Source organism: Anabrus simplex, chromosome 7 (assembly GCF_040414725.1).
Source record: "Anabrus simplex isolate iqAnaSimp1 chromosome 7, ASM4041472v1, whole genome shotgun sequence".
Classification (NCBI taxonomy): Eukaryota; Metazoa; Arthropoda; class Insecta; order Orthoptera; family Tettigoniidae; genus Anabrus; species Anabrus simplex.
In genome coordinates this window covers 2618224-2644603 of record NC_090271.1, presented here as the reverse complement: position 1 = coordinate 2644603, position 26380 = coordinate 2618224, and the positions used below count along the sequence as shown (strand labels likewise).

The 26380-nt window shown below is 39.4% G+C and overlaps 2 protein-coding genes across 6 annotated transcripts in view; both read right to left on the bottom strand.

The window, feature by feature from the left end:
- Positions 1-26380, bottom strand: part of LOC136877191 (rho guanine nucleotide exchange factor 7) — a 502530-nt gene that overhangs the window by 272218 nt on the left and 203932 nt on the right. For all 5 annotated transcript variants that reach the window (XM_067151001.2, XM_067151005.2, XM_067151004.2 and 2 more), the window contains 2 exons: positions 18725-18803; positions 12079-12245 (listed from right to left, as the gene is read on the bottom strand). In XM_067151001.2, the coding sequence (XP_067007102.2) occupies positions 12079-12245; positions 18725-18803 (246 nt within the window). The remainder of the gene's footprint in view (positions 1-12078; positions 12246-18724; positions 18804-26380) is intronic.
- Positions 10537-12051, bottom strand: LOC137501469 (uncharacterized). The gene has a single exon (XM_068228496.1). The coding sequence runs from the start codon at positions 11956-11958 to the stop codon at positions 10537-10539; it is 1422 nt and encodes a 473-aa protein (XP_068084597.1). The 5' UTR covers positions 11959-12051.

The window sequence follows — 26380 nt, the reverse complement described above, 5'->3', positions numbered from 1 at the left end:
CAGTAGTTCTGCGAATATCTAACATTAGGCCTAACTGGAATTTTCATTTCTATTTGTGCTTAGTAATAACATATCGCAATTAGGATACGTCTGAACGTAGTTTAAAAATTATGGTAGTGTATTATAGTAACTTATTAGAAATTAGAGTGCTGCTTCTATTATTTTGAGTAGTCTTGCGAATTTCGAACTTTAATTGGGATTTCCTGTTCTCTTTGTACTTAGTAATAATCTGCTGTAATTAGAATACGTCTGAATGTCGTTTAAATTATTGTAGTGTACTGTAGTATCTGAACGTAGTCTGAACATAGTTTAAAATTATTGTAGTGAATTATAGTATTTTATTAGAAAATAGTGTGTTTATTCTATTACTGTGAAATATTTGTGTAGTACAGTATCGGTGGTATCTGTAAAAACTCTCTTACTAGAATTCCGTTGTAGACTTAACTGCAGTTTAGAATTGTGTAATTTTTGTGTATTATTCTCTGTTTCCAATAATTAACAGCAATTTACACCCTGTTGGGGTGTTGTAGAAAAAAAAATCGTACAATTAAGTAGTATTGTAGTGAAGTAGTAGCCTATATTAATTACCGGTACCTTATTGTCGTGTGATCTTTGTGAACTATCCTAGATAATATTTCTTTCCTTTCATTTTTATTTTGGGGTACACGAAAGGAACCTCCACGAAGATTGCAATTATGGCAAAAGGAGATTTAAATAGCAATCGGGTGTACCCTGGGCAACGTCGGACATTATTACGAAATGTGCTGACGGCTGATCCTTTCACACCAGAAACATCATCTTCACGGTCCTTTACAGGACCACAGTTAACAATTATTTCTATTAACACTGAAGGTATATCTTCAACAAAAGAGGAACTGTTACAAAATCTATGCACTCAACACAATTGCCACATACTGTGCATGCAGGAGACACACAGTAGTAGTGAAATGCGTAGACCAAAAATTAATGGAATGCGTCTAGCTGTTGAACGGCCACACCAAAAGTACGGAAGTGCCATATTTGTCCGACCTGATATTCAGCTTCAGTCCACAGCCTTCACGGAGGAAAATGATATTGAAGTCCTCACTATAGAAGTAGGTAGCTGCACCATCTCCTCTCTGCATAAGCCACCTGGAGTTGAATTTACTGTTAGTAATCCTTCCAATTTTCAGAATCAACACACAAAAATAGTAATTGGGGATTTCAATTGCCATAGTAATGTGTGGGGTTATGAATACGAAGATGAGAGTGGTATAGCAGTGTAAGAATGGGCAGAAGCAAACTACCTAACTCTCATTCATGATGCTAAACTACCAGCTTCATTTAACAGTGGCAGATGGAGACGAGGATATAACCCTGATCTGATTTTCAGCAGTAATAATATTAGCCAACAATGTGTAAAGTATGTCTTCAACCCAATACCTAACTCGCAGCATAGACCAATAATGTGCCAGGTTTATGCAGCAGTCAGACCACAGTGTTCCATTCCGAAGGAGGTATAACTTCAAAAAGGCAAACTGGTCAAAGTTTGCAGAGATGTTAGATGCTGAAGTGTCCATCATCCAGCCAACACCAGAGTGTTACGATACTTTTGTTGATGCCGTAAAGAAATGCTCCAGAAAGTCCATACCTAGAGGCTGTCGGACATGGTATGTCCCTGGCCTTACCTCAGACCTTGTTGCCCAGCTTACGGAATATGCAACTTTGTTTGAAGAAGATCCCCTAGGAGAAAAGACAGTGGAAGTTGGGAACAATCTCATGTCATCATTGACAACATCAAAACGGAATCAGTGGATGAAAACTATTGAAAGTATAGATCTTACAAGAGATAGCCATAAAGCCTGGAGATTATTGGAACACCTTAACAATGATCCAACGAAGACTAAACCAACATTTCAATGTCACTGCAAATCAGATAGCACACCAACTGCTCTTAAATGGGAAAGCAACCAATAAAATCTGAAGGCCAAAAATACAGAGGAAGATTCAAGAAGAAAAAAGTCCCCTTCACCATGCTGGAGTTGGAAAAAGTCATCAAAGAATGTAAAAATGGAAAATCAGCGGGTCTAGATGACATTCGAGTAGAATAGATAAAGAAATTTGGGCCTAAAACCGAAGAATGGGTTCTGCAACTCTTCAATAGATGTGTGAGCAGAGGTCAGATACCAAAGACATGGCGAAAAAGTAGAGTAATTGCTTTGCTCAAACCTGGCAAGGAAGGAAATCATCCTAAAGACTTCAGACCTGTCACCCTTTTTGTTACAAGTGAACTATGTAGCATGAGTGGAATGTAACTTTTTAAAGATTTTATTGGCGAAGTACTATATAATGTTTTATTTATCATGAGGTAACCTGTACTGTTATTTGTAGAGCATAAGATAATTTAATGACCTAACCTGTACTGTATAATGTTGTAACATAGGCATTTGTAAATAGTAGAATTCTGTCTATAGTTCCTGGAAAGATCCAGAAAGTTACATAACTTTTGTACAGGGTGTGTTACTTTGTTGGTATGTGTTCTAGAAAGTGTGTTCTGTCTATTCTGGAAAAATATGACTTTCGCGATCATGCCTATTCTAGAATGTTAGTCAAAGTTCGCGATCGAAAGTAAGGTTGTGATTGGTGAGTCTAGGTGGCGATAGTGAACACGTGCACGCTGACTGGCTGCCTCCAAGGCCAGTAATTCCTATATATAGTGAGCGAGGCAGTGTTCGAATCAATTCTGTATCCTGAATTCTGTCGGTCTCGGTTTATCTGTCTGCGAGCAGCCTATCTGGTTGACGTCCCCCGGCTTCGGTGATGGCACTCTGCTCGGGTAAGCATTCTTGAATTCCTTTCCTGCTAAAATTTCCGTAATGTTCCGATTTGCTTTTCATACAGGAGTCTGCCCTAACCTCGCCTAGATTCACCAAATTAGTTACTTATGACGCCTTAGTTTTTCTGCTGGACTTACCTGTTCGTTTCTGAGGCATTCCCGTTTTGTTTCACTAAAATATGTATATTGTAGTTTAATAGTATTTCCCTTGGGGTTTCCCTCTGATAGTTCTGAATCACTTTAGGTACGCTAGATTTTGGATAACCTGTAAATTGCATTGTACTACTGCATTGGTAACTAGATGTACAGTTGATTTGTAATTTGAATTTACACTGCTACGAATAACCTATGTATATCACTGAACTTATAGCTCATAACTTGGAATGTATTTGTAGAATTATCTTGTAAATAATATTTTTAAAAACTAAGGATCACGGTGATTCATTTCGGAATCCGCTATCTAAGCCATGTCAATGCCTTTGGTAGGTTCCCAACCCTTCCATCTTCCCGTTTTGTCGTTCACTAGTTGGCCCTACTGATAGTTATGTTCTTGTTTTGTTGGAGATCCGCGTAATGCTAGGTACTGTTTTTCCGGGTGTGTAGTGTTTTCTTATATTGTGTATTGTACTCTTACCTTCCCCTTTTAACTGTGTTTGTGCCTTGTTTGGTGTTACCACTGTAGTAGAGGTAACACTTTGGAATCATCTACATAAATTACTGGAAAGGATGATCCTAAATCGCATTCAACCCATGATTGACCCTCTCCTCATACCGCAACAAGCTGGATTTCGTCCGCGTAAGAGCAGCACTGAACAACTACTGAATCTTACACAATTCGTTGAGGATGGCTCTGAAAGACACAAGGTGACAAGTGTAGTCTTTGTAGATTTGACTGCAGCGTATGACACCGTCAACCATCAACTTCTGTTAGTTAAAGTCTACAATCTGACCAAGGATATAAAGATAACCAGATTTATCGCAACCCTTCTTCAGAACCGCAGGTTTTTTGTGGATTACCAAGGACAGCGCAGTCGGTGGAGGATACAAAGAAACGGTTTAACTCAAGGAAGTGTGCTGGCACCAATCCTCTTTAATATATACACGAATGACCAGCCGGTAGCTCCAAATAGCAGAAGTTTCTTGTATGCTGATGATCTTGCTCTAGCAACACAATGTACAGACTTCGAGACAGTGGAAAGGAATCTAACCATCGCCCTCAAAAGTTTGTCATCCTATTACAAGGCAAACCAGTTAAAGCCTAACCCTATGAAAACACAAGTTTGTGCCTTTCATCTGTAAAAAAAGGGAAGCTCATCGTAAGCTGCATATAGTGTGGTCAGGTGTTGAGTTACAATACTGTGAAACTCCAAAATACCTAGGAGTGACGCTTGATAGAGCTCTTACATTCAAGAAACACTGCATGAACACTAAACTTAAAGTTTCCACCAGGAATCATCTTCTACGTAAATTATCAGGATCAGAATGGGGCAGTCAACCAAAAACTATTCGTGCTTCCGCCACGGCACTTATGTTATTCTGCAGTGGAATATGCCTGCCCTGTTTGGTACAATTCATCTCATGCCAGACAGGTAAACATAGCACTTAATGAGACCTGCAGACTTGTTACAGGTTGTCTAAACTCTACTCCAACTGAAAAACTCTATCGTCTTGCAGGGATAGCACCACCCGGTGTGCGAAGAGAAGTAGCTACAAATAAGGAAAGGACAAAGGTTAAGCATGAAAGTACTCATCTACTGCATGGACATGAGCTTCCAGTACAGAGACTGAAATCTAGGAAGAGCTTCCTACGAACATCTCAGGAACTTATAGTACCAGCTGAGAAGGCAAGGATACAGCTATGGAAGACTAAGATCCCCCAAGGCTCTGAGCAGATGGCGGTTGAGGAACGTTTGCCACCCGGTTGCAATGAGAGCTGGACAATCTGGAAATCTCTCAATAGGTTGAGATCAGGAGTGGGAAGGTCCAAAGTTAATTTGGCAAGATGGGGCTTCATCAATGGCGACAACACCAAGTGTGACTGCGGAGAAGATCAAACCATTCAGCATATGCTTCAGTGTCCGCTGTGTCCATCTTTGTGCACGCAAGATGACCTGCATCGAGCTACGAAGAGAGGACTTGAAGTAGCGTTGTATTGGTCCAAGATTATTTAAATGTTACTTGAAATTATTGAAACTGTTTTTTTTTTTTGATGTATCTGACATGAGAATAATAATAATAATTTTTATTTTGCCCAGAATAAGTTATCTTACTTTTACTTTTCTTTTCATTATTCAGTAAAGAATGGCTAAGGAGTGCACATGTAGGAACTGTGGGTGTGGCCAGGCATTAAGGAGTATGAGGGAGGAGTTGGAGAGTTTGAGGGAGATAATTAGGATTCTCTCAGAGGACAGGAAGGAAAGTAGGCCTCCCTCAAACAATCTACAGGATACAGTAGGTGTAAAAGAGGGATGGGAAGGAAATGGGGGAATTGTAAAAGACAGGTGGTCTAATGTTTTAAGGGGAAAGAGATTGCAGGCTAAGGGCTCCATTCAGGATCAGAATTCAGAACAGGTGTCTGTGAGAAATTGGTACGAGTCACTGCAGGTAGAACAACTGAGGGAAGACGAGGAAGAGGGAACTGTTGCTAAGAAGTGTGGAAGTAGGAGAAAGGGAAAAGGTAGAAAAGGGAAATATGGAGTAGTGAATAGGGAAAGACAGGTGGAACAGGGTCATGGGATGGAGAAAAAGGAGGAGGAAGTAGATTCTGCAGCTGTCAGGAAAGATAAGACTGACCACGAGGGGAGGGGATCAAATGAGGTGGGTAGGGCTGAGGCTCTGGTCATGGGGGATTCCATAGTTAGACATGTGGGAAAAGTGTGTGGAGGAAAGGGAACCAGGATAGAGTGTTATCCAGGAATTAGGTTAAGGCAGATTTTGAGGAAAGTAGAATAGGAGGAGGAGGGAAAGGAGAAGGTGGTAGTGTTTCACGTTTGTACTAACGGGAAAAGACGGGAAACTACCACACTCCTAATTTCCATAGTACACCTCTTTGGTGATGACTAGGTCATCGACAGCTGTTGGTATAGCTGTGGAGGATCAAACCAGCCTTTGGGCTGAATACCCAACAACAAACACTAACAACGTAAAACAAGCAGGTATAAGTGCCACCATAGTTGGGGATGTGTGGGATCTGGTAAATGCAGCATGGGTGAAGTTTAAGGAAGCAGAGATTGTTATCAGTGGAATACTGTGTAGGAGGGATACTGACTGGAAGGTGATTGGGGATTTAAATGAGATTACGGAGTGGCTATGTGGGAAACTGGGAGTGAGATTTCTAGATCCTAATGGGTGGGTTGCTAGGGGCTTTACGTCGCACCGACACAGATAGGTCTTATGGCGACGATGGGATAGGAAAGGCCTAGGAGTTGGAAGGAAGCGGCCGTGGCCTTAATTAAGGTACAGCCCCAGCATTTGCCTGGTGTGAAAATGGGAAACCACGGAAAACCATCTTCAGGGCTGCCGATAGTGGGATTCGAACCTACTATCTCCCGGATGCAAGCTCACAGCCGCGCGCCTCTACGCGCACGGCCAACTCGCCCGGTAATGGGTGGGTTGGAGATTGCGATCTGCGCTCAGATGGCCTTCACTTAAACCGCAGTGGTACATATAAGTTAGGAAATATGTTTAGAAGGGTTATAGGGAGGTACATTCAGGAAAACTGGGTGGCCTAGAAAGCGGGAAATCAAGTAGGGATGACATAAAAATGTTAGTGCTCAGCTTTAGAAGTATTGTAAAGAAAGGGATAGAATTAAGTAATTTAATAGATATATACTTACTGGATATTGTAATAGGAGTTGAATCATGGCTGAGAAATTATATAATGGATGCAAAAATTTTCTCACAGAACTGGATTGTGTATCGTAGAGACAGGATAGGAATGGTAGGAGGGGAAGTATTCATTCTGGTGAAAGAAGAATTTGTAAGTTACGAAAAAGTTAAAGATGACAAACATGAAATTCTAGGTGTAAGGCTCATCTCTAAAGATAATAGGCAACTTGATGTCTTTGGAGTGTACAGACTGGGAAAGGGTAGTGCAGATGCTGATTCAGAATTATTTGATAAGATAATCAGCTATGTGGGAAACGATAAGGAAAGGAACGTGATTGTAGCGGGTGATCTCAATTTACCAAATGTCAACTGGGAAGGTAATGCAAACGACAGGAAGCATGACCAACAAATGGCAAATAAGTTAATATGGGAAGGGCATCTGATTCAGAAAGTGAAGGAACCAAGTAGAGGGAAGAATATTCTGGATGTGGTGCTGATAAAACCAGATGAGCTCTATAGAGAAACCGAAGTAATAGATGGTATTAGTGATCACGAAGAAGTTTTTGTCGTAGTTAAAAATAAATGTGAAAAAAAGGAAGGTATTAAAATTAGGACTATTAGGCAGTACCATATGGCTGATAAAACAGGCATGAGGGAGTTTAAAAAAAGTAACTATGATCGGTGGAAAACGGTAAATAGAAATGTAAACAGACTCTGGGGTGGGTTTAAAGCAATTGTTGAGGAATGTGAAAATAGGTTTGGACCTTTAAAGGTGGTAAGGAATGGTCAAGATCCATTTTATTATAACAGAGAAGTAAAGACACTAAGAAGGAGATGCAGGTTGGAAAGAAATAGAGTTAAATGGCTGTGGAAGTAAGGAGAAATTGAAGGAACTTACTAGGAAATTGAATCTAGCAAAGAAGTCAGCTAAGGATAACATGATGGCAAGCATAATTGGCAGTCATACAAATTTTAGTGAAAAATGGAAGAGTACGTATAGGTACTTTAAGGCAGAAACAGGTTCCAAGAAGGATATTCGAGGAATCATTAATGAAGAAGGGGAGTGTGTATGCAAGGATCCTCAAAAGGCAGAAGTATTCAGTCAGCAGTATGTAAAGATTGTTGGTTACAAGGATAAGGTCCAGATAGAGGAGGTGACTAATACTAAAGAAGTATTAAAATTTACTTATGACAACGATGACATTTACAGTAAGATACAAAAGTTGAAAACTAGAAAAGCGGCTGGAATTGATAAGATATACTAAAGACAATGTGTTGGGATATAGTACCATAATTAAAGTACTTACATAATTATTGTTTGCATGAAGGAGCTATTTCCAAATGAATGGAGTTGCTATAGTAGCGCTTGTGTATAAAGGAAAGGGTGATAAGACATAAAGCTGAAAATTATTGGTCAGTCAGTTCGACATGCATTGCATGTAAGCTTTGGGAAAGGGGCCGATGACTTAGATGTTAGGCCCCTTTAAACAACAAGCATCATCATCATCATTATCAAGCTTTGGGAAAGCATTCTTTCTGAATATATTAGACATGTTTGCTAAATTAATAACTGGTTCGATAAAAGGCAGTTGGGGTTTCGGAAAGGTTATTCCACTGAAGCTGAACTTGGAGGATTCCAGCAAGATATAGCAGATATCCTGAATTCAGGAGTTCAATTGGACTGTATCGTGATTGACTTATCTATGCATTTGATAGGGTAGACCATGGGAGACTACTGGCAAAAATGATTGCAATTGAACTTGACAAAAGAGTGACGGAATGGGTGGCTATGTTGCTAGAAAATAGAACTCAGAGAATTAGAGTAAGCGAAGTTTTATCTGTCCCTGTAATAATTAAGAGGGGAATTCCTTAAGGCAGTATTATTGGACCTTTATGTTTTCTTATATATATATATATATATATATATATATATCAATGATATGGTAAAGAAGTGGAATCAGAGATAAGGCTTTTTGCAGATGATGTTATTCTGTACAGAGTAATAAATAAATTACAAGATTGTGATCAACTGCAAAATTTATTCATTCCTAATTTGCAGATTTATTTCCTTGCCTGAGGTCCCAACTCTATTTAAAGACATCATATTATGTCAAGAAGATCACAACCAGAAACACTTTTTCACATTTTTAATTCAAGAAAAGTGTCATAAGTGCTACCATTTTGTTAACTTCTTGCCATTTTTTGTGTGTAGGCTGATGATGACATGGACAGATGTCGAAACCGGTCCCTTAATAAATTAAATATGTTGCTATATTGATTCATGCAACAGTGTTATGGTATTGAAAAGGTGGAACATTTTTCCTTTTTTAACATTGTTACTATTTGTTCAATACGGATCAGTTATGAAGTTTTTAACTTTAAATAAGTGGCGGATAATACCTAACAAAGTCATATACAAAGAGCTGGTACCCATTACCGATACTATGCGTGAGAGGAGACTGGGATTATTGGACATATCATGAGGATGCAGGATTCGAGACTTCTGAAACAACTAGTACAATACAATCTCATCTCAAAAAATACCACAACAGGGTATAAATGGATCAGAGAAGTACGAGAGGATCTGAAGGAAATAGGCCTTACAACAGAAGACACCACAAATAAGATAAAATTGAATACAAAACTTAAGAATACAAACCTCCGCTTTACCCTTACACGAAACAAACCAACAACACGCACATTTTTAACCGAGGAAAGGGCACGAAGATCAGAGCGTCTGAAGAAGTACTGGGAGGATCGCAAAGCCTGAACAATACCTTCAAAGAGACCTCAACGATGAACTGACTACAGCGATCCTATGCGGTCATAAAAGAAGAAGGAGAAGAAAAGGAGGAGGAGGAAGAGGAAGAATATATTTTAATGTTATAATTATTCCTGCAACACTGTCTTTATCTTATATACATATGTTTTAGTTATCACATGATCTGGCTGAAGATGGCTGAAAGTAGTCTCAAGACTGATGTATTGATATATTGTACTGAAAAGGTTTCTTATGATTGCCCTTCAATACGGAACAAAAATGAAATTCAGAGCTTATAATTGTGAAAGGGCTGTTTCTGTCCTCCCTATTTACTTGATCTAGTCCCGGTTCGCCCAGAAAGAAGAACAGTTACAGTCAATTGAAGAGATCAAACTGAAATCACAGCATGATCACTCAGACTGTATTACTACAGCAGGGTAGTACAAAGCTAACTGCACTTCTTTTCCATGTATAGTTCATTTTTGAACAGGCCTCCTATTACGGTAAGGATTTTATTCAATCCTTCACTATATTTAAGGTAAAAATAATCTATGAGAAAGAATAATTTTTTTGAAAGCTGCAGCTGAAAAAGTGCTCTCTTTCCTTATTTTGAAATGAACATTCAATGAGTTACATACAACAATAACTTTTTTTAAACAATTTATTTATACTCCTCCACCTTTCCAATACAAATTGGACTATCAACTTAAACTAGTACATGTTTCGACCCTTGTTGGGTCATCCTCAGATACTGAATTATGAAAGACCATGCGAGTTGGTCGTGCGGTTAGGGGCACACAGCTGTGAACTTGCATCCAGGAGATAGTGGGTTCGAGTCCCACTGTCAGCAGCCCTGAAGATGGTTTTCCATGATTTCCCATTTTCACACCAGGCAAATGCTGGGACTGTACCTTACTTAAGGCCATGATCACTTCCTTCCTATTCCTAGGCCTTTCCTATCCCATCATCACCATAAGACCCATCTGTGTCGGTGCAACGTAAAACAAATTCTACGAATTATGAAAGACATCTTATTAATGAATATTTAAGTGGATAGTCCAATTTGTATTCAAAAGTTGGAGTGAACTCTTTTAAAGAATTATTGTTAATTGTTGTCAAGTCCACACAGAACTCAATTCAGCCAATAAAACTGGTGGATTAATGCGACATATTTATAACAGATGGAATATACAACAGAGAGGGTGAAGAGTGTAGAAACCATTGCTGCGGGTCTAAACATCAACAAGAGAGCCTTGCCTGTGGGTGGCGATGCTTCAATCCTCAGAGCAGAGAGTGGGAGTTTAGTCTTCAGCCACCAATGAGCATACATCCCGGAACGGTAGATACCAGACGTTGAACTCTGCGGAGTGGTCACCGGACTGGCATCCAGGCACGATGATGTTACTGATGGACTTGCAGATTCAGTGGAATCCACAAAGATCTTTTCAGACATAAGGGAAGGTTGAGCAGAAGTACGTGGTGTCGAACCGAACGGTGAAGTGCACACACACTGAGCCTCATAGTCTAACTCGCTACTTTCCCGAGGTGTGAAAGAATGAGCCGGGATGGAGAAGTGCGATATGCGAGGGCGTAAGCCAGATAAATCTGGGGAGGCCATTGCAGAGCTGTTACCTGCGATGTCTGCCAGACCTGAATCAGATGAACGAGAGCTACAAGGGATGTCTCTACAATACTGACAACATGAGCTATCCTTTGGCTTGTTCGTAGTAATATTTATATATTGGTAACTATAGCATCGCTTTGACTTTGGACTACGGCGAACTCCAGTGTCTGAATTAGTCTGCTTTTTTAACAACTCACAGTCATTGCTACGACACATTGGTAAGTCGTGCACAGTGTCCACACTTTCCACACTCTTGCCACTGCCACCACTTTCCTGATGTTTCACCTTCGAGTACAAATCAGGATTATACAGAATTTCAGCCATCATTGCCGTGGGAACAGGAATCATTTTGGCAGGTAAATCAAGACTGGAGGAATGAGTAGTTGTTGGAGAGTATTGTTCCTGAGGCAAATCCTTGGTACTAACTTCTTGATTGTGGCTTGTGGGAAAAAAACAAACAGATGATGATACTGGCGAGCTGAAGTGTTTTGAATGCAACATACAAGGCAAGCTTTGTCGAATCTGGCGACATGGCCCTTTGTGCTCAGGTTTTGATTTCATACCTGAACAGACGTCTTCATCTATGTGTGCTAGATCCTCACATACAGTGCACGAAAAAGACCTATGTGCAGATGTCTTTTCAAAACTAGACTGGCCTGACTCTATAACAACGCTACCTACACTTCCAGTATTAGACGAACTATAATAATGAATGAAACCAAATGGATTGCTGGCACAACTACCACAACTCTCATCCACAGCGTTCTGCCTAGTTAATGTGTCCCGCCTTGTCTTTGAGAGGCTCTCTGTACTGCTGGAACCTATCCACGTGTGGACCGGACTGGTACCCACACTGACACGCTGAGGAAAGATTACGTATTCCACTTTGTGACTACGACGAATTTTTACCCCTAAAATGTTCACTTTCATGTCGCTGAATTGAGAATAAAGCAAACGTTTGAGCACTTTGCGTGTGATAATCCCCTGCTTGACCAGTGAAGCAAAATGAGCAGCAAGACGGGCATAAGGTGATGTGGCGGGCAGACTTACATGTGGAGGTGGGAGAGGTTGCGGCTTGCTGGCGGGTGGCGATGCAGGCGGAGGGGACGACACGGAGGACTTTCGCATGACACGAATCTGCTGTTTCAGATGGTCCACCCAGGTTTGCTGATCGTCCCGAGTCTGACACATTGCCACAATGCGTTCGATCATCGGCCCTGAAAAACAAAACAAAAAAATTATAATTTTGACAGTTCACTTGTACTTCACTTTTACCTTGGATTAAGTACAAAAAGGTTGTCTGTCCGTTGACGATACAGCACTAGGCTAAAAATGGGAAAAATAAAATTTATCTATTAGCTGTATGTACATGTTCCAAGCATTTCTACAATAAGAGGAATAAAAATGGAGATGTACTTTAAAATATTAGTTCTATCTGAAAAGTATGCACAACAAAATCCAATCTGTCGACACAGTAGGAGCTCAATTACAATGAAAAGGAGGCTTCCACTTAATCAATACTTTATCTTATTAAATCTACAGGACCAGTTTCGACCTTACTTAGGCAATCCTCAGCTGGTCACACAATCTGATATTAACATACCATGCAATTATAAAACAATACTAAATCTAACAAGGAATTAGACAGTAGGAGCTGTTAAACAGCTACCATATTTACCCAACTGTAAGCTAACTTTTTCCTTGGTTCAAAAAATGTCCCCTTGGCCAGGAATCAGCCAGCGCAGTAGTGTCAGAAGCTGCTATAAACTACGTTTTTGCTATCGTGTAGATTCAGGTCCAGTTTCATCAACAGCTCTTAACCAACGAGTTGTTAGTTAACAACGTGTAAAAATTCTTGAGTTTCTTCAAACTTTTCCTGAGAATTCTGAGAAGAAGTCTCACAAGAGTTATCAACAGTGTGAATCCAGATGGCAGTGGCAGAAGAAAGCGTTTTTCTTTAGCACAATCCAATTCGATTTTGTCTGAATATAGATCGAAAATGTGGTGCGTGAAATCAGCATGAACAGGTTTGTACCTTGTCTCAGATATGGAGGTTAACTAATCTACTGCCTCCTGCGAGTGTGCCTAAAACACCAGCAAAACTGCATTGCAGGAGCCATGCATTGGTGTTCCACTGTGCCTGCTACCTTTTGAAATTCTGGCATTGTCTCCAAACATAATATGAAAAATTGTTGACTGTGCATGTTTAAAAAGTGTTCAATCTCGATGGCACACAAGACAGTGACAGGGACAATGAATGTGATGGTGATGACTGACTAAAAAATACCTGGCAGAAAATTTATTCTTTATGCTTGTTTCTGACTTCCCAGGATCAAATGTTGTCAACACCAAGAAGAAAGAAGGGAGGCCAGTGCTGTTTTTTAACAAATACTTACTGTCTTCCATTTCTAATTATCACTCACTACCTTCAGACTCTTTAAACAAGCAACGAAAATTATTTATCAGTCAAACCTTGATAAAGTCTCTCCTTAGTTGGATTTCCAATCTCATGAAAAAGGAAAATTAAAATTAAAATGAATCATGGAAAGAAATGGGTTTAAAATGAACAGATATAAAATACTGCAATTTCTCCATGAATGGAGAAGTGAAGGGGATGATTGCAATAAAATAACAACCGATATCTTAGATCAGACATCAAGCTCGAAGCTAGCCTATGCTGAGATAAAGTCACTCTTACAAGACTATAAGTTAACTGTAAAGTTAAAAAGTTTAATAAAAATAACCTGATCCATACAGGAGGCCCCCGCACTTGTGCAGGCCTATTCTTAGTATCCAATAGGACATACAGATCTAGTTCGAGTTTTATAATGCTGTAGCACCCTCTCTCCTGGGGACATAAATATGGAGAGCAAAGCTCAAGATAAAGAGTGACGACCTCAACAGCACTATTGTCGAGAAGACTGACTCTGGTGGCGGAAGAGACAGCCCAGCGCTCAGGACTAATTGACAGTAAAAGATATCTGTTCCTGTTTTTAACAGCAGTGTCTAATCTGAAGCGTCTGTACCCATGTTCAGGGGCTCATCCAATGTCAGGCTGGTAACAACTGCCACGGCTAAATCCCTGGTGCCTATATAGACTAACAACCCTTATGATGAGAGCGACCCTCTCACCCTGGGCTGAAATCAACCACCAACTTACAATGATGGAAACACACGAGACAGACGAATTAGCTTCGGCCCAAACCTGGTCATTTAGGGGACCGGGACAACATGCAGGGAGCAGTCTAAGCTTCCCAAACTCGTCACACTCAACATACAGATAATGGCAGATTCAAAATCCCCATACTTGATGTACGTGCAATAGATATCTCATTTACCACCGCTCAAAGCATTGAATTGATTTGTCACTGTTTTCCATGCATTTCTTTCCATACGCAGGATCATTACATCAATCATTTTATAACCTTTGCATGTATCAGTGAATGGTTATTTGAACGAGATTTCCGAAAGTATCAATATCTTAATTGAAGAGATAATTAACACTGCAACAAGGACGTATAACCTACGTACTCCCCTCAACCCGTCCACCACTCAGCGCTCCGCAGAACAACTCGAGCTGATGTGAGTCACCTGCATTCTCTAATATCACCTTATTAACCCTTTCACACTAAGCGCGCCGATATGACGAGAAAGCTCATGGCACCGATACATCGGCTCTGTCCTATTTGGGGATTCTGGTCATTTGCGTGGCTGCTAAATGGTAACAGTTGATTATGGGAGTAACTTAAAGCATTGAATTTGCATTTTACTCTACATTATTTTCGACAAATGAAGTCTGTTGACCGTGAATGTTTATGTTGTGGTTATTCGAAGTTGTTATTACGTGGATCTGTTTTGGTTGGCTTATGAAAACAATAATTTGATCTTGCTATGAGTTTTATTTAGAGTTTATTTTGTTTCCTTGGTAAATCGTGAGTTTGCTGTACTTGGCGAACTATAATTTTACTCCTCCTCATAACTCTGCCATTGCACGTGCTTGCATCTTCCTTTTATCATAATCGCAAGGCCATATTCAAAGCTGAATTAGGCCGATATCCTTGTATTTTCAGATGATTTAGACAGTAATAATGAACTTCTTTTGCCGAAAGTGATTCCCGCTATGTGGGAAGTGACACAGTCACAGCTGCTCACCGTGCATCGGACCGCGAGGACTGTCACATGTACAATGAATAACTGTGTGTCATACTTCATGAGCGAATTGCAGCACACACATCATATTGATATCAAATTATTCAGAATTAAATGTTCCTTCTTTCAGGTCTAAGAGTAAAGAAGAAAGATGCAATAATGTCTGATATTTCTGTCATTGAAAAGCATAATTTATTTTCAAAGTTTAAATTTTTTTTGGCTTTACCAATAATAATACATTTTTGAAATACTCACAGTTTCCTGTATTAGTGTTAAAATGTTTACATGTTGATTTTTTGTAATTTTGTTGGAAAATCACAGAAATTAGTTTGAGCTTCTTCGAGCAACGCCCTGCATATAGGCTGAGAGCAAAAAGGTTAAGAAATTTTCCATAATCTTTTTTAAAACAATTGTTAATTCCTTTCACAGACTGCTTCTCTTTAACGCCTTGACAAAACCAAACTTTTAAGAGAAGTTTCCAATCTAATAGTAACCACAGCCTTCAGCAAAAGGCCCCCTTCAAGCTACATATATGTTACTATTCAGCAAGACATAATTTATAAATGAAATGGCTTTACTATACAGATAAGGACCAGATGTTGACATAGTTCAACACCAACCACAACAGTTTAAATGTGTAGTCAGACTTCATCAATGTTTCGTACTCAGACATACCAAATTGTTTTCCTATTATTGGTTGTATGTTTCCAATTAGATCATGGCTGAAGATGACCCCAATGTATGTAGGGTCGAAACTAGGACCAATTATATAGCACACAACATTAAGCTAATCAGGTGGACCTTTCTCTACCCTTTGATAGTGATCAATTGTCAATAACTTACGAGTTACAGTTTTACCGTACTATAATAACAGAATTCTGACTTTTGACTGCAAAACAGGGGAACTCCTCTCTAAATCGAGACAGAGTGTTGAGGTAGCGATATCAAGTGGAGTGGAATTTTCCTGCTAGTACAGGGGAACATATGATTGTTTTTTGACATGCTTCAACTTCACTCTACATTGGCCCATTTTAGTGATTGATGTCAACTATTGGCTCCGAATAACAGACTTCAGTGTTTTCTCATCAAGTGCATGCTTATTTTTTTTGCACCAATTTTTACAGTATATCTTGTTAACAGCTGAGGATGTCTCTCACGTACAGACAAAACATCTACAGTAAATGTACAAGTCAACAAGTATCTGTCTTAGGTCGGCTCTATGGCATTGTCTACGTTCAGCGTTATCAGATCAGTACAGCTTGTGCTGTTGCGACTCTCTGTCTGCAGCAAGGAAGAACAGTGTTCTGTAATCCGTTTTTTGCAGTCTCAGAACCATGGCTAATGAGCATATGGTTGCCACATCATCAACAGACACTCCTCTGTTATTCAGGATCATACCACGCACTTGTTCAATATTGGCATCAGTTACGGCTGCAGATGGACACCTGGATCTTTCCTCATCCATCATTGAACTGTTCAATCCACTGGTAAACATTTCGCTGTGGCAAAACATTGTCCCCGTATTGTGCTGAAAGTCTTCTATGAATTTCTGCATCTAGTACACCCTCAGATCACAAGAAACGGATTACAGAACACTGTTCCTCCTTGATGTAAATGGCCATCTTTACGTCGCAACTGTACTGATCTGATAACGCTGAAACCTACCACACACGTAGACAACGGTGCCATCTAGCGGCTGCTGAGCAAACAACGCCATAGAGCCAACCTAAAGACAATTAGAGCAAAACTGTAGATACTTACTGACTTGCCGTCGTAAATGATTTTGACTAAGAAAAAGGATGACTGGGAGGATTTCACAAAGGTAAGAAAACTGTCAAGCAAGACCATTAGGTGCATGAAGGGATGTTATGAATGGTCGAGGCTAGAAAACTTGGATGAAGAATTCAGATGGTACAACACCAGAAACTTCTATCTGCCATTCAAAGAGTAGCTCTCAGGGTATAATCCACCATACCATGCCATGACTTCAAGAACCCAGAAAGGATGTTAGTTACCTGTAAGCATGAGAACGTGCAACTTCTGGCAGATTGCTTTGACCAGTTGTTCAACGGCCAGTAGATATCTTTGTCCCATGTGAACCATCTACCCCTCAGCAAACAATTACCACCATGAACTGCCTCAAGAATAACAAGGCACCCAGGGAAGATGGCATCATTGCGGACCCCTTAAAACTGGCGGAACTACGATCGCAGAGGTCATACACTGGATCCTGCTTGACTGTTGGGAGATTGGCAGGATACCTGATGACTGGAAAACAGCTTTAATACACCCACTTCATAAGAAAGGTGACCAAATCACTGTTGCCAATAGGCTACAAGGTTCTGTCTAGGATTCTGCAGGACAATGTGGAGAACCATTGTGATCACACTATTAGTGAGCATCAGGGAGGATTTTGGGGAGGACGGTCCTGCACCAAGCACAACTGTTCTCCAATTAAAACACTCGAGGGGCGTGCACATCGTCGACTTCACAAAGGTTTATGACTGTATTGACTGCCACACACTCTTCTCTGTGTTCCAAGGATGAGGACTGGATTACAACAGACAGCTTCTCCAAACTAAAATTCAGATGAGAATTGTCTCGGAAATTCAAGATCACAACTGGTGTGAGACAAGGAAGTGGCCTCTTGCCTATTCGCTTCAATCTAGTGCTCAACAAAGTCATAAAGACTTGGGGACATACACTGAGCAATCTCGGAATCAAACCGGTTATCACGAGAACCGGAATACGGAAGATCGAGATCAGGAGCCTGGCCTTTGCAGAAGATGTTGCAATCCTAACTAACAACTCTATGGTTGCTGCAGTAGCTGTTCAATGCCTACACGAGGCAGCGGCAAAGACAGGAGTACAAATATCATATGACAAGATAGCACCGCAGGAAAGCCCCTTTGACGACCATCTATGGAAAGATTGTAAAAGTCAATTGATTCCCGTATCTCGCTAATGGCTCCACCCCAATGGTAGGGCAGAACCTCCATCTTGGACAGATGTGCCAATCTCAACGCAGCACACCAACTGTCGCAATACCATTACAACAAGAAGTGCATTTCGAAGAACGCCAAAATATGCCATTACAAGATTTTTGTCAGACCCCAGTTGTTATATGTTGCGGAGGGGCCAAGAGTGCTCCCAGAACTGTACCAACTGACTTAAGTTGGGAATGGACAAATTCTCACTCATCAGAAGCTACAAGACTGGAAGCATGTGGCTCAATGAATTAAAGAGATTCCTGATACTGATGTCTCAGACAGCCCCAAAATTCGTAGTCTCCTCTACCAAACGTTGATAAATCTTGCAAACCTTTCACAGGAAATAAAAAGGAAAACCAACTAGCAGGACTCGAGAGATAATGGGAACGAAAGTGAGGAACTACTCCTTAGTGGGCTTAGATCACTAATAATTCTTTTCTGAATATTGATGGTACTGAAAAGGTGGTCTACTCCCCTTCTAATCAACATTGTCAATACACACCAAAAATGACATTTGTTTGAAGTAATGTAGGTCAATACTGTAATATAAATCTTACCTGAGATTTCGAATGCATTCTTATACGACTCTGCGTCCTCCAATTTACTGACAGTTATTGCAGTCAATGGTAATTTTCCCTGAAATTAAATAAAGGTATTTCATTTACTTAACATATAATAAATATATGAACTTGCCATCATGGATAGGCCAACACATACATGACTCAAAGCATAATTTCACTACCATAGAACAAGAACTAGAAATTCTCCAAGAACATAAACAAAGGCCCTTTACTCGATATTACGGAAAACTAGACTATAACGCCTCTATGCGTTATATTATGCCATCATATTTTACTCATTATTCATCTAGCTCTTAATGTAAAAACAGTCAATCATTTGTACTAGAAATTCTCAAGAACATAAACAAAGGCCCTTTACTCGATGTTACGGAAAACTAGACTATAACGCCTCTATGCGTTATATTATGCCATCATATTTTACTCATTATTCATCTAGCTCTTAATGTAAAAACAGTCAATCATTTGTACTTTGCAATGCATGTATCATGTATACAATTTTATGTTATGTACCCTGCCCACTTTGTGACTTCTAGCTGATGATGACGCCATTAAGCCTCGAAACCGGTACTAGTAATAATAAATAACATGTTCTGAACACCTTGTACAACACACTTCGTACTGAATAGGTTGAACCTTCTTTAATTCTAATTGTGAACCGATTTTGGATGATATTACTAACTTTGTCTTGGTTTTCATTTAGTATGAACCGTATTTATGTGTTGGAACAATAAATCCATTCTACCCCTTATTTCTCACTTCAAAATATGCCTCCATATCTCCTGTCCATATACTAATTAGTATAAGTTTATTTAGAGATTTTCTTACGCCCAGTTTTCGGACAGCATCCCCCTGAATTAGTCGATTTAAGGACAGGAAATGGTGCATATTGATGGCCCAACGTGTGGCATTTTGTTGTTTAGGGCCAATTTTATTGTGGGCAGATGTTAGGATGTAGGTTCGAAGTCTGGGAATGACCACAGCTTGTACCCAGAGGCCGGACATTTGCAGTTGTTTATTGGCAACATCGCCTCAAGTCGGAAATAAGAACATGGCCATGTGTTGTTGTCTAGCACATAGCTTTGAGCCCAAAAATATAGGAAACTTAAGACATTTTGGATAATATATTTGGGGCTATAAAGTTGGTAAATTTTTCTAAATTATTTTGATGCGATTGATTTTATGTGTTGTTATCGCGATTTTAGACAAACATAAATTTAGTTCAGTAGGAAGCTTGTAGATGGCGAGTTACTGAGCCATATTGTTTTGTTTTATGTGATTAACGTAAGGTAATAGAAGCTTGTATGTTAAATTCAGTTATAGTACATGGAGGTTTGATGATACGTACAAACCATTAGCCACAGACAGCATGCCGCACCATCGTATTCTATACACAGATAGTAATGGCAGTGACGTTAGCCGATTTGTTGGCATGTATGGACTTGGCAGCAGAAGAAAATGTGTGACGTATGGACACAGTAGTAGGAAAGTTAGGAGAGGAATTAAGGGAGGAACAATTTAAGTAGGTCGCGGATAATAGCGAGAAATTATGTGAGGAACTGAGCGCGCAATTAAAACAGGCGACAGGTGAATTAGAGATAAAAAATGACACTGTACAAAAATGTTGTAAAAGAAGGTATGGAGAGATTGGAGAAACGGCTAGATGAGGTACAGAACAAAGTGCAAGCACAGGTAGAAAAGATACGCGACTTTGTTGAGGAATTAGCAAGCAAGGTGGCGGATAACACAGCAAACATAGACAGACGGCTAGGAGAAATGACTTCAAGTTTGGATGAGGCTCGAACCGAGATGGGACAGAATCGGAGTGCTATTGGTAAATTGAGTGAAGACACGGAGACTCGTTTCAAGCCTATGTCAACTGAAATAAGTAGCCTGATTGCAAATGCTCAACAGACGACCGAAGGAGATGGAAATGCAATTGAGACAAGATATGGAAGAAAAAATAGCCGAAAAAGGGAAGGATGAGAAGAAAATGATAACAGCAGACCGAGAAACAGTGAAGGTATATAATGAGCAATTGGGATTCAGTATTGAGGCTTAGGCTGAAGTTAGCCAGAAGAACCAGAATAAGATGAGCTCAGTGGAATAGGAACTTGTACATATGCGGGACAAGACTGATCTCTTAGACTTACGAACAAATAAGGAATTCAGTAAGATCAAGTGCTTGTAGAAGAAGCAACAAGAAACTTCGGGAGCGGCGGTGGGACGAACAACGTAGCTCACGACGACGCCAAGAATGTAAGATCACAACTTAAACATACACTAGGGAAGCTGACCCACACTAACGTCTTTGTAGTGAACGTGCCCCACAGGCATGATTTGAGTAGAGACTCGTGTGTACATTGAAGTGGACAAGGTCATACCGATACTGTTAAAATTTGTAAACATTTTCGGAATACTCAGGTTATTGAATGCAGCAGTTTTGAGAGATACTGTTATACAAAACATGGCCTCCATCTAAACAATTCAGGTAAACGAAAGATAGCAAATATTGTTCTAGATTTTATTAATCTTAAGATATGTACTGTAAAACAGGCAACTCCCTTAAGTTATATTACTGACCAGGAAAACTAAGAAAGAGCCAGCTGTACTTCAAGCTGGCTCAGTCAACTACAAAATGAAACTCAGGAAAGTATGGATTTTCAAGTTACCCAATTGCAACAGTCAAGTTTTAGGGAGGAAGGGGGTCTGAGATTGCTCTTGGTAAACTGTCAAAGTGTAGTAAATAAACAATTAAAATTCGGTACATTGATGGAATCTTATGAGACTGATGTGGTGATAGGAGTGGAATCGTGGTTGAGACAAGGGGTGAGTAATAGAGAAGTATTTCCAGAAGGGTACACAGTTTATCGTAGAGACCGAGGAGATAAAAAGGGAGGCGGGGTGTTTATTCTGGTGAAGGAAACTTATTGTTCACATGAATGGTTTACCGATGAAAGGGATGAAATATTAGGGATAAAATTAGTTTGTGATAATATGAAGGAGGTGGGAATTATAGGAACATATAGGCCTGGAAGAGAGGAAAGACACATGGAAATATTTGAGAAAATAATAGATTATACTCATAAAAACAATAATAATGATATGGTAATAATTGGGGGAGATCTAAATTTGCCTGAAGTTGAATGGAATGGAGCTGCAAGTGAAGCCCATGAACAGAAACTGGCAAATAAGTTAATTTGGGAGGGAGGATTTACACAAGTAGTACAAGAACCGACTCGTCTCAATAACTAACTAGATATATTCTTGGTTAAACCATGGGAAATTGTTGATAAAACTGAGGTAATTGAAGGAACAGGAGACCATAAGGTTGTAATAATGGATGTACGACTCGTACCAAAAAGGCTTAATAAGAGGGTTACACAAGACAAGAAATTGTACAGAAAAACTAAAGTTGATGAATTTGGGACTTACCTTAAATCACAATTCAGTTGTTGAATAAGTGAAGGGAGTAATGTGGATACACTTTGGGCTAAATTTAAAGGAATCATCTGGGAAGGAGAGAAGAGATTTGTACCTGTTAAGAAGGGTAAAATGACCTCAGACCCTGTTTATTATACAAGGGAAATAAGAAAATTAAAAAAGAAAATGTAGAATAGTAAACAGGAAAATCAAAGAGGGTAGGGAGAGTAGAGAAACTAGAAAACAGCTAATGAGGAAACTGAATAGAGTGAAAAAGGAAGCAAAAGAGAATTATATGAATGGCATACTTCAAGAGGGTAATGACCACAAAGGGAAATGAAAAAAGCTGTATTCATATATCAGGAATCAAAAAGGAAAAGGAATCCAAATTCCTACAATGGTGGGAGAAGGGGGTGAACACTATTTAACAGATACTGAAAAAGCAAACCTATTTAGTAGGGAATTCAGAGATTCAGTACATGATTGTCAGGAGTTGGAAACCGTAACAGAAGATAGAGAGGGAGAGACACAGAGGGAAACAAGAAGGTTCTCATTCACAAATGAAGATATTTTCAGAGAAATCCAACTGCTTCAGCAAGGAAAAGCAGCAGGAAGTGATTAAATTACTGGGGAGGTATTAAAGACAATGGGGTGGTACATAGTGCCTTATTTAAAATTTCTCTTTGACTATGTCATAAATAATAGTGTAATACCAAAAGAATGGAAGGAATCTATAATAATACCAATTTATAAAGGAAAGGGTGATAAAAGGAAACCAGAGAACTACAGACCAATCAGCCTGACCAGTATAGTTTGTAAAATACTGGAGAGTTTAATATCAAAAGTACTTCAGAGGGATATGTGATGATAAAAATTGGTTCATGAGGAGCCGGTATGGATTTAGAAAGAAATTTTCTTGTGAGGCACAACAGGTGGGATTTCAGCAGGACATATCAGATCAATTGGATTCAGGAGGTCAGTTAGATTGCATAGCCATAGATCTTTCCAAAGCCTTTGATAGAGTAGAACATGGAATATTATTAAAGAAATTGGAGGGAATAGGATTGGACGTAAGGGTTACACGTTGGATAAAAGCATTACTAAATTCAAGGGTTCAAAAAGTCAAAGTAGGAAATAATGTATCGCAGGAAGAGAAAGTTTGGAAGGGAATTGCACAGGGTAGTATAATCGGTCCGTTACTTTTCTTAATATACGTAAATGATTTAGGGAACAATATAACATCAAAAATAAGATTGTATGCAGATGACATAATTGTTTATAGCAAAATAAATAACATTGAGGATTGTTCAGAATTACAAAGGGACCATGAAAGTATCCAAGAATGGGTTGAAGAAAATAATATGAAGGTTAATGGAGGCAAATCAACTGTTACAACTTTTACAAACAGGAACTTTAAAACTGAATTTGAATATACTTTGGATGAGGTAGTTATCCCAAAAGATGGCAAGTGCAAATACTTAGGTGTGAGATTTGAAAGTAATTTGCACTGGAAGGGTCATGCTGATGACATTGTTGGGAAAGCATACAGATCGTTACATGTCATAATGAGGCTACTTAAAGGATGCAACAAAGAATTAAAAGAAAAAAGTTACTTGAGTATGGTTCGTCCATTATTGGAATATGCAAACAGTGTTTGGGATCCTCACCACGAATACCTAATAAAAGAAATAGATAGTGTGCAGACGAAAGCAGCAAGATTTGTAACAGGGGATTTCAGGAGAAATAGTAGTGTATCAGAAATGTTAAAGGATCTTGTGTGGGAAACTTTAAGTAAGAGAAGGGAGAAAACTAGACTTATAGGATTATATAGAGCCTATACAAGAGAAGAAGCATGGGGAGATATCCGTGAGAGGCTTCAGTTGGAAAATAATTATATTGGCAGGACAGACAACAAATATAAAATTAGAAGGAATTTTAGCAGAAGCGATTGGGGTATATTTTCATTCATTGGGAAGGGTGTGAAGGAGCGAAGGAGTGGAACAGTTTACCAGGGGTAGTGTTTGATCCTGTTCCAAAATATGTACAGATATTCAAGAAGAGAATAAACAGCAACAGAGAAAATAAATGAAGTGTTAGAGGGCATTCGACCAGTGCAGGTTATTGTAAACAAAAAAAAATGTGTGTGAATAAATTAATTCTATCCCCTGGTCTAAGGAGTTTGGACAGCCAAAGTAGGGGACTGCCTGTAGGGGTGAAGTACAGTGGGGACTTCGAGGGCCCTGGGACCGCTACGGTAGCTGTGAAGACCCTGAAGGAAAACTCTGAAAATTGGTGGCAAAAGGGGCTCTGGTTAAGACGCAGCAGGTCGTTATGCTACTTAGGTTCCAGAATGGTAAAAAAAAAAAGAGGTAAATAAATGCAATGTAAAGTTTAATCTTATACCAGTTGTATAGTATCATTTGAAGTAATTCCACATACTGTATATCAGTTGACTATATTTGTAAGTAGTACAGGAAATATTATAAGTAGAATTTTGTAAACAATATAAATTTATTAAGGATGAGCTGTGTGTTTAATAGAAAAAATTGTTAGCGTAAATTGTATAATATTGTATTATAGGAAAATTTTCTTCTCTTGTTAATTTAATATTTAGTGCTTGACAATAATGTATTTTAGTGTACCATTTGCCACTGAGGTAGACACCTCATTTGCAAATAAAGAGATTTTGATTTGATTTTTGAATACAACAGAGTATGGAGAGGTCGCTGAGTCAGACTAGTGAACCCGCCATGTTGAGTGAGATATTACACTTACCGAGATCGGAAGAGCGGACGTCGACTCCAAATGTGGCAGGAGGGGTCCCAGTGTATAATATCTTATGTGCTCCTAAGGACAAACCCCGCTAGTTTACAGGAAAAGATGATAGGAAGCCCTGTGCGAGAAATGGAAGATCACATGGCCGACTGTAGAATTCCACTGGAAAGGAAACTTAGAACGGTAGAAAAGTTCCTAGTACACCTTCAGTACGTACGAAGAGTTCAAGGAGGCTTTCCTTAAGAAATTCTGGGATGTGACTGTACAACAAGGCTTATGTATCGAGTTGTACTCATGGAAATTTCCAGCTACACTACCTACTAAGTTCTCTCAGTATTTCGTGTCCCAAATTATCAAATTTCGAGACTTAGATGTCCCGCCCTCCAATGATAGCAGCGATATCTAGACAACGAGGGGGGGGGGAATTGGTACGTTAAAAAACAAGTAATATTATTCAGCTTGCCGTGGCGGCTAGACGTATTTAGAGGAGCTAATAAATGAAGTATAAGTGGAAGTCAGGACAGATAATGAGCAGAGGTAGGAGAAGGGGGAGGGATTAAGAGATGTGGGGGTAAGGGGAGTTGTTTAAGGTGGATCAGGCGGCACTGTGGTAGGGGCAAGTAGCATGAGAAGGTGTTGTGTATGATGTGAAAGGTCAACCACCTACTTGTCAACTTGAATCTATTAAAAACCAAGATAAGGAAGTCAAAAAGGATGTTCGGTTTCTCAAATAAGTTATTAAGGTTTAGGTTAGGATTAAAAAATTGATTGAGGTGTATAAAACAGTTTTCAGTCATATACTATTTTGGGCAAGATACGTAGATGACACCTTGGTAATTCTAGAAGATAGAATTGTTAATGTGTCCTCCACTCTGAATAATCTCAAAAAGATCAATCCCCATATTAAATTCTCCCTTTCAACTGAATCCAACAGATCAATCAACTTTCTAGATATAACAATAAGCAGACTACCTTATTCATTATCTTATGTTATTTACAGGAAACCCACACAAACAGCTACTACCATAAGACAAGATTCTTCCCAACCACAAACACATAAGTGTGCCTCTTACAACAGTATGGTTGACAGCGCTTTCAAAATACCGTTGTCCAAAGATAACTTTAATAAGGAACTTAATATCATCTGCTCCATCGCTAAATTAAATGGTTACAACAGGTTTTTTTGAACGAATAATCAATCAATTTAAACACCGACCAAATACAACTCTATTAAATGACAATCCTAAACCACCAACTTACTCCACCTTTACCTTCAGATAATGAGTAGAGGTAGGAGAAGGGGGAGGGATTAAGGGATGTGGGGGTAAGGGGAGCTGTGTCAGGTGGATCAGTGATATCAAGGAGAGGGCCTTTGTTTAGGACACTGAGAATTTCAATATCTTGGTCTAACGTAGTGAAATTATGTTTTATGTCCTG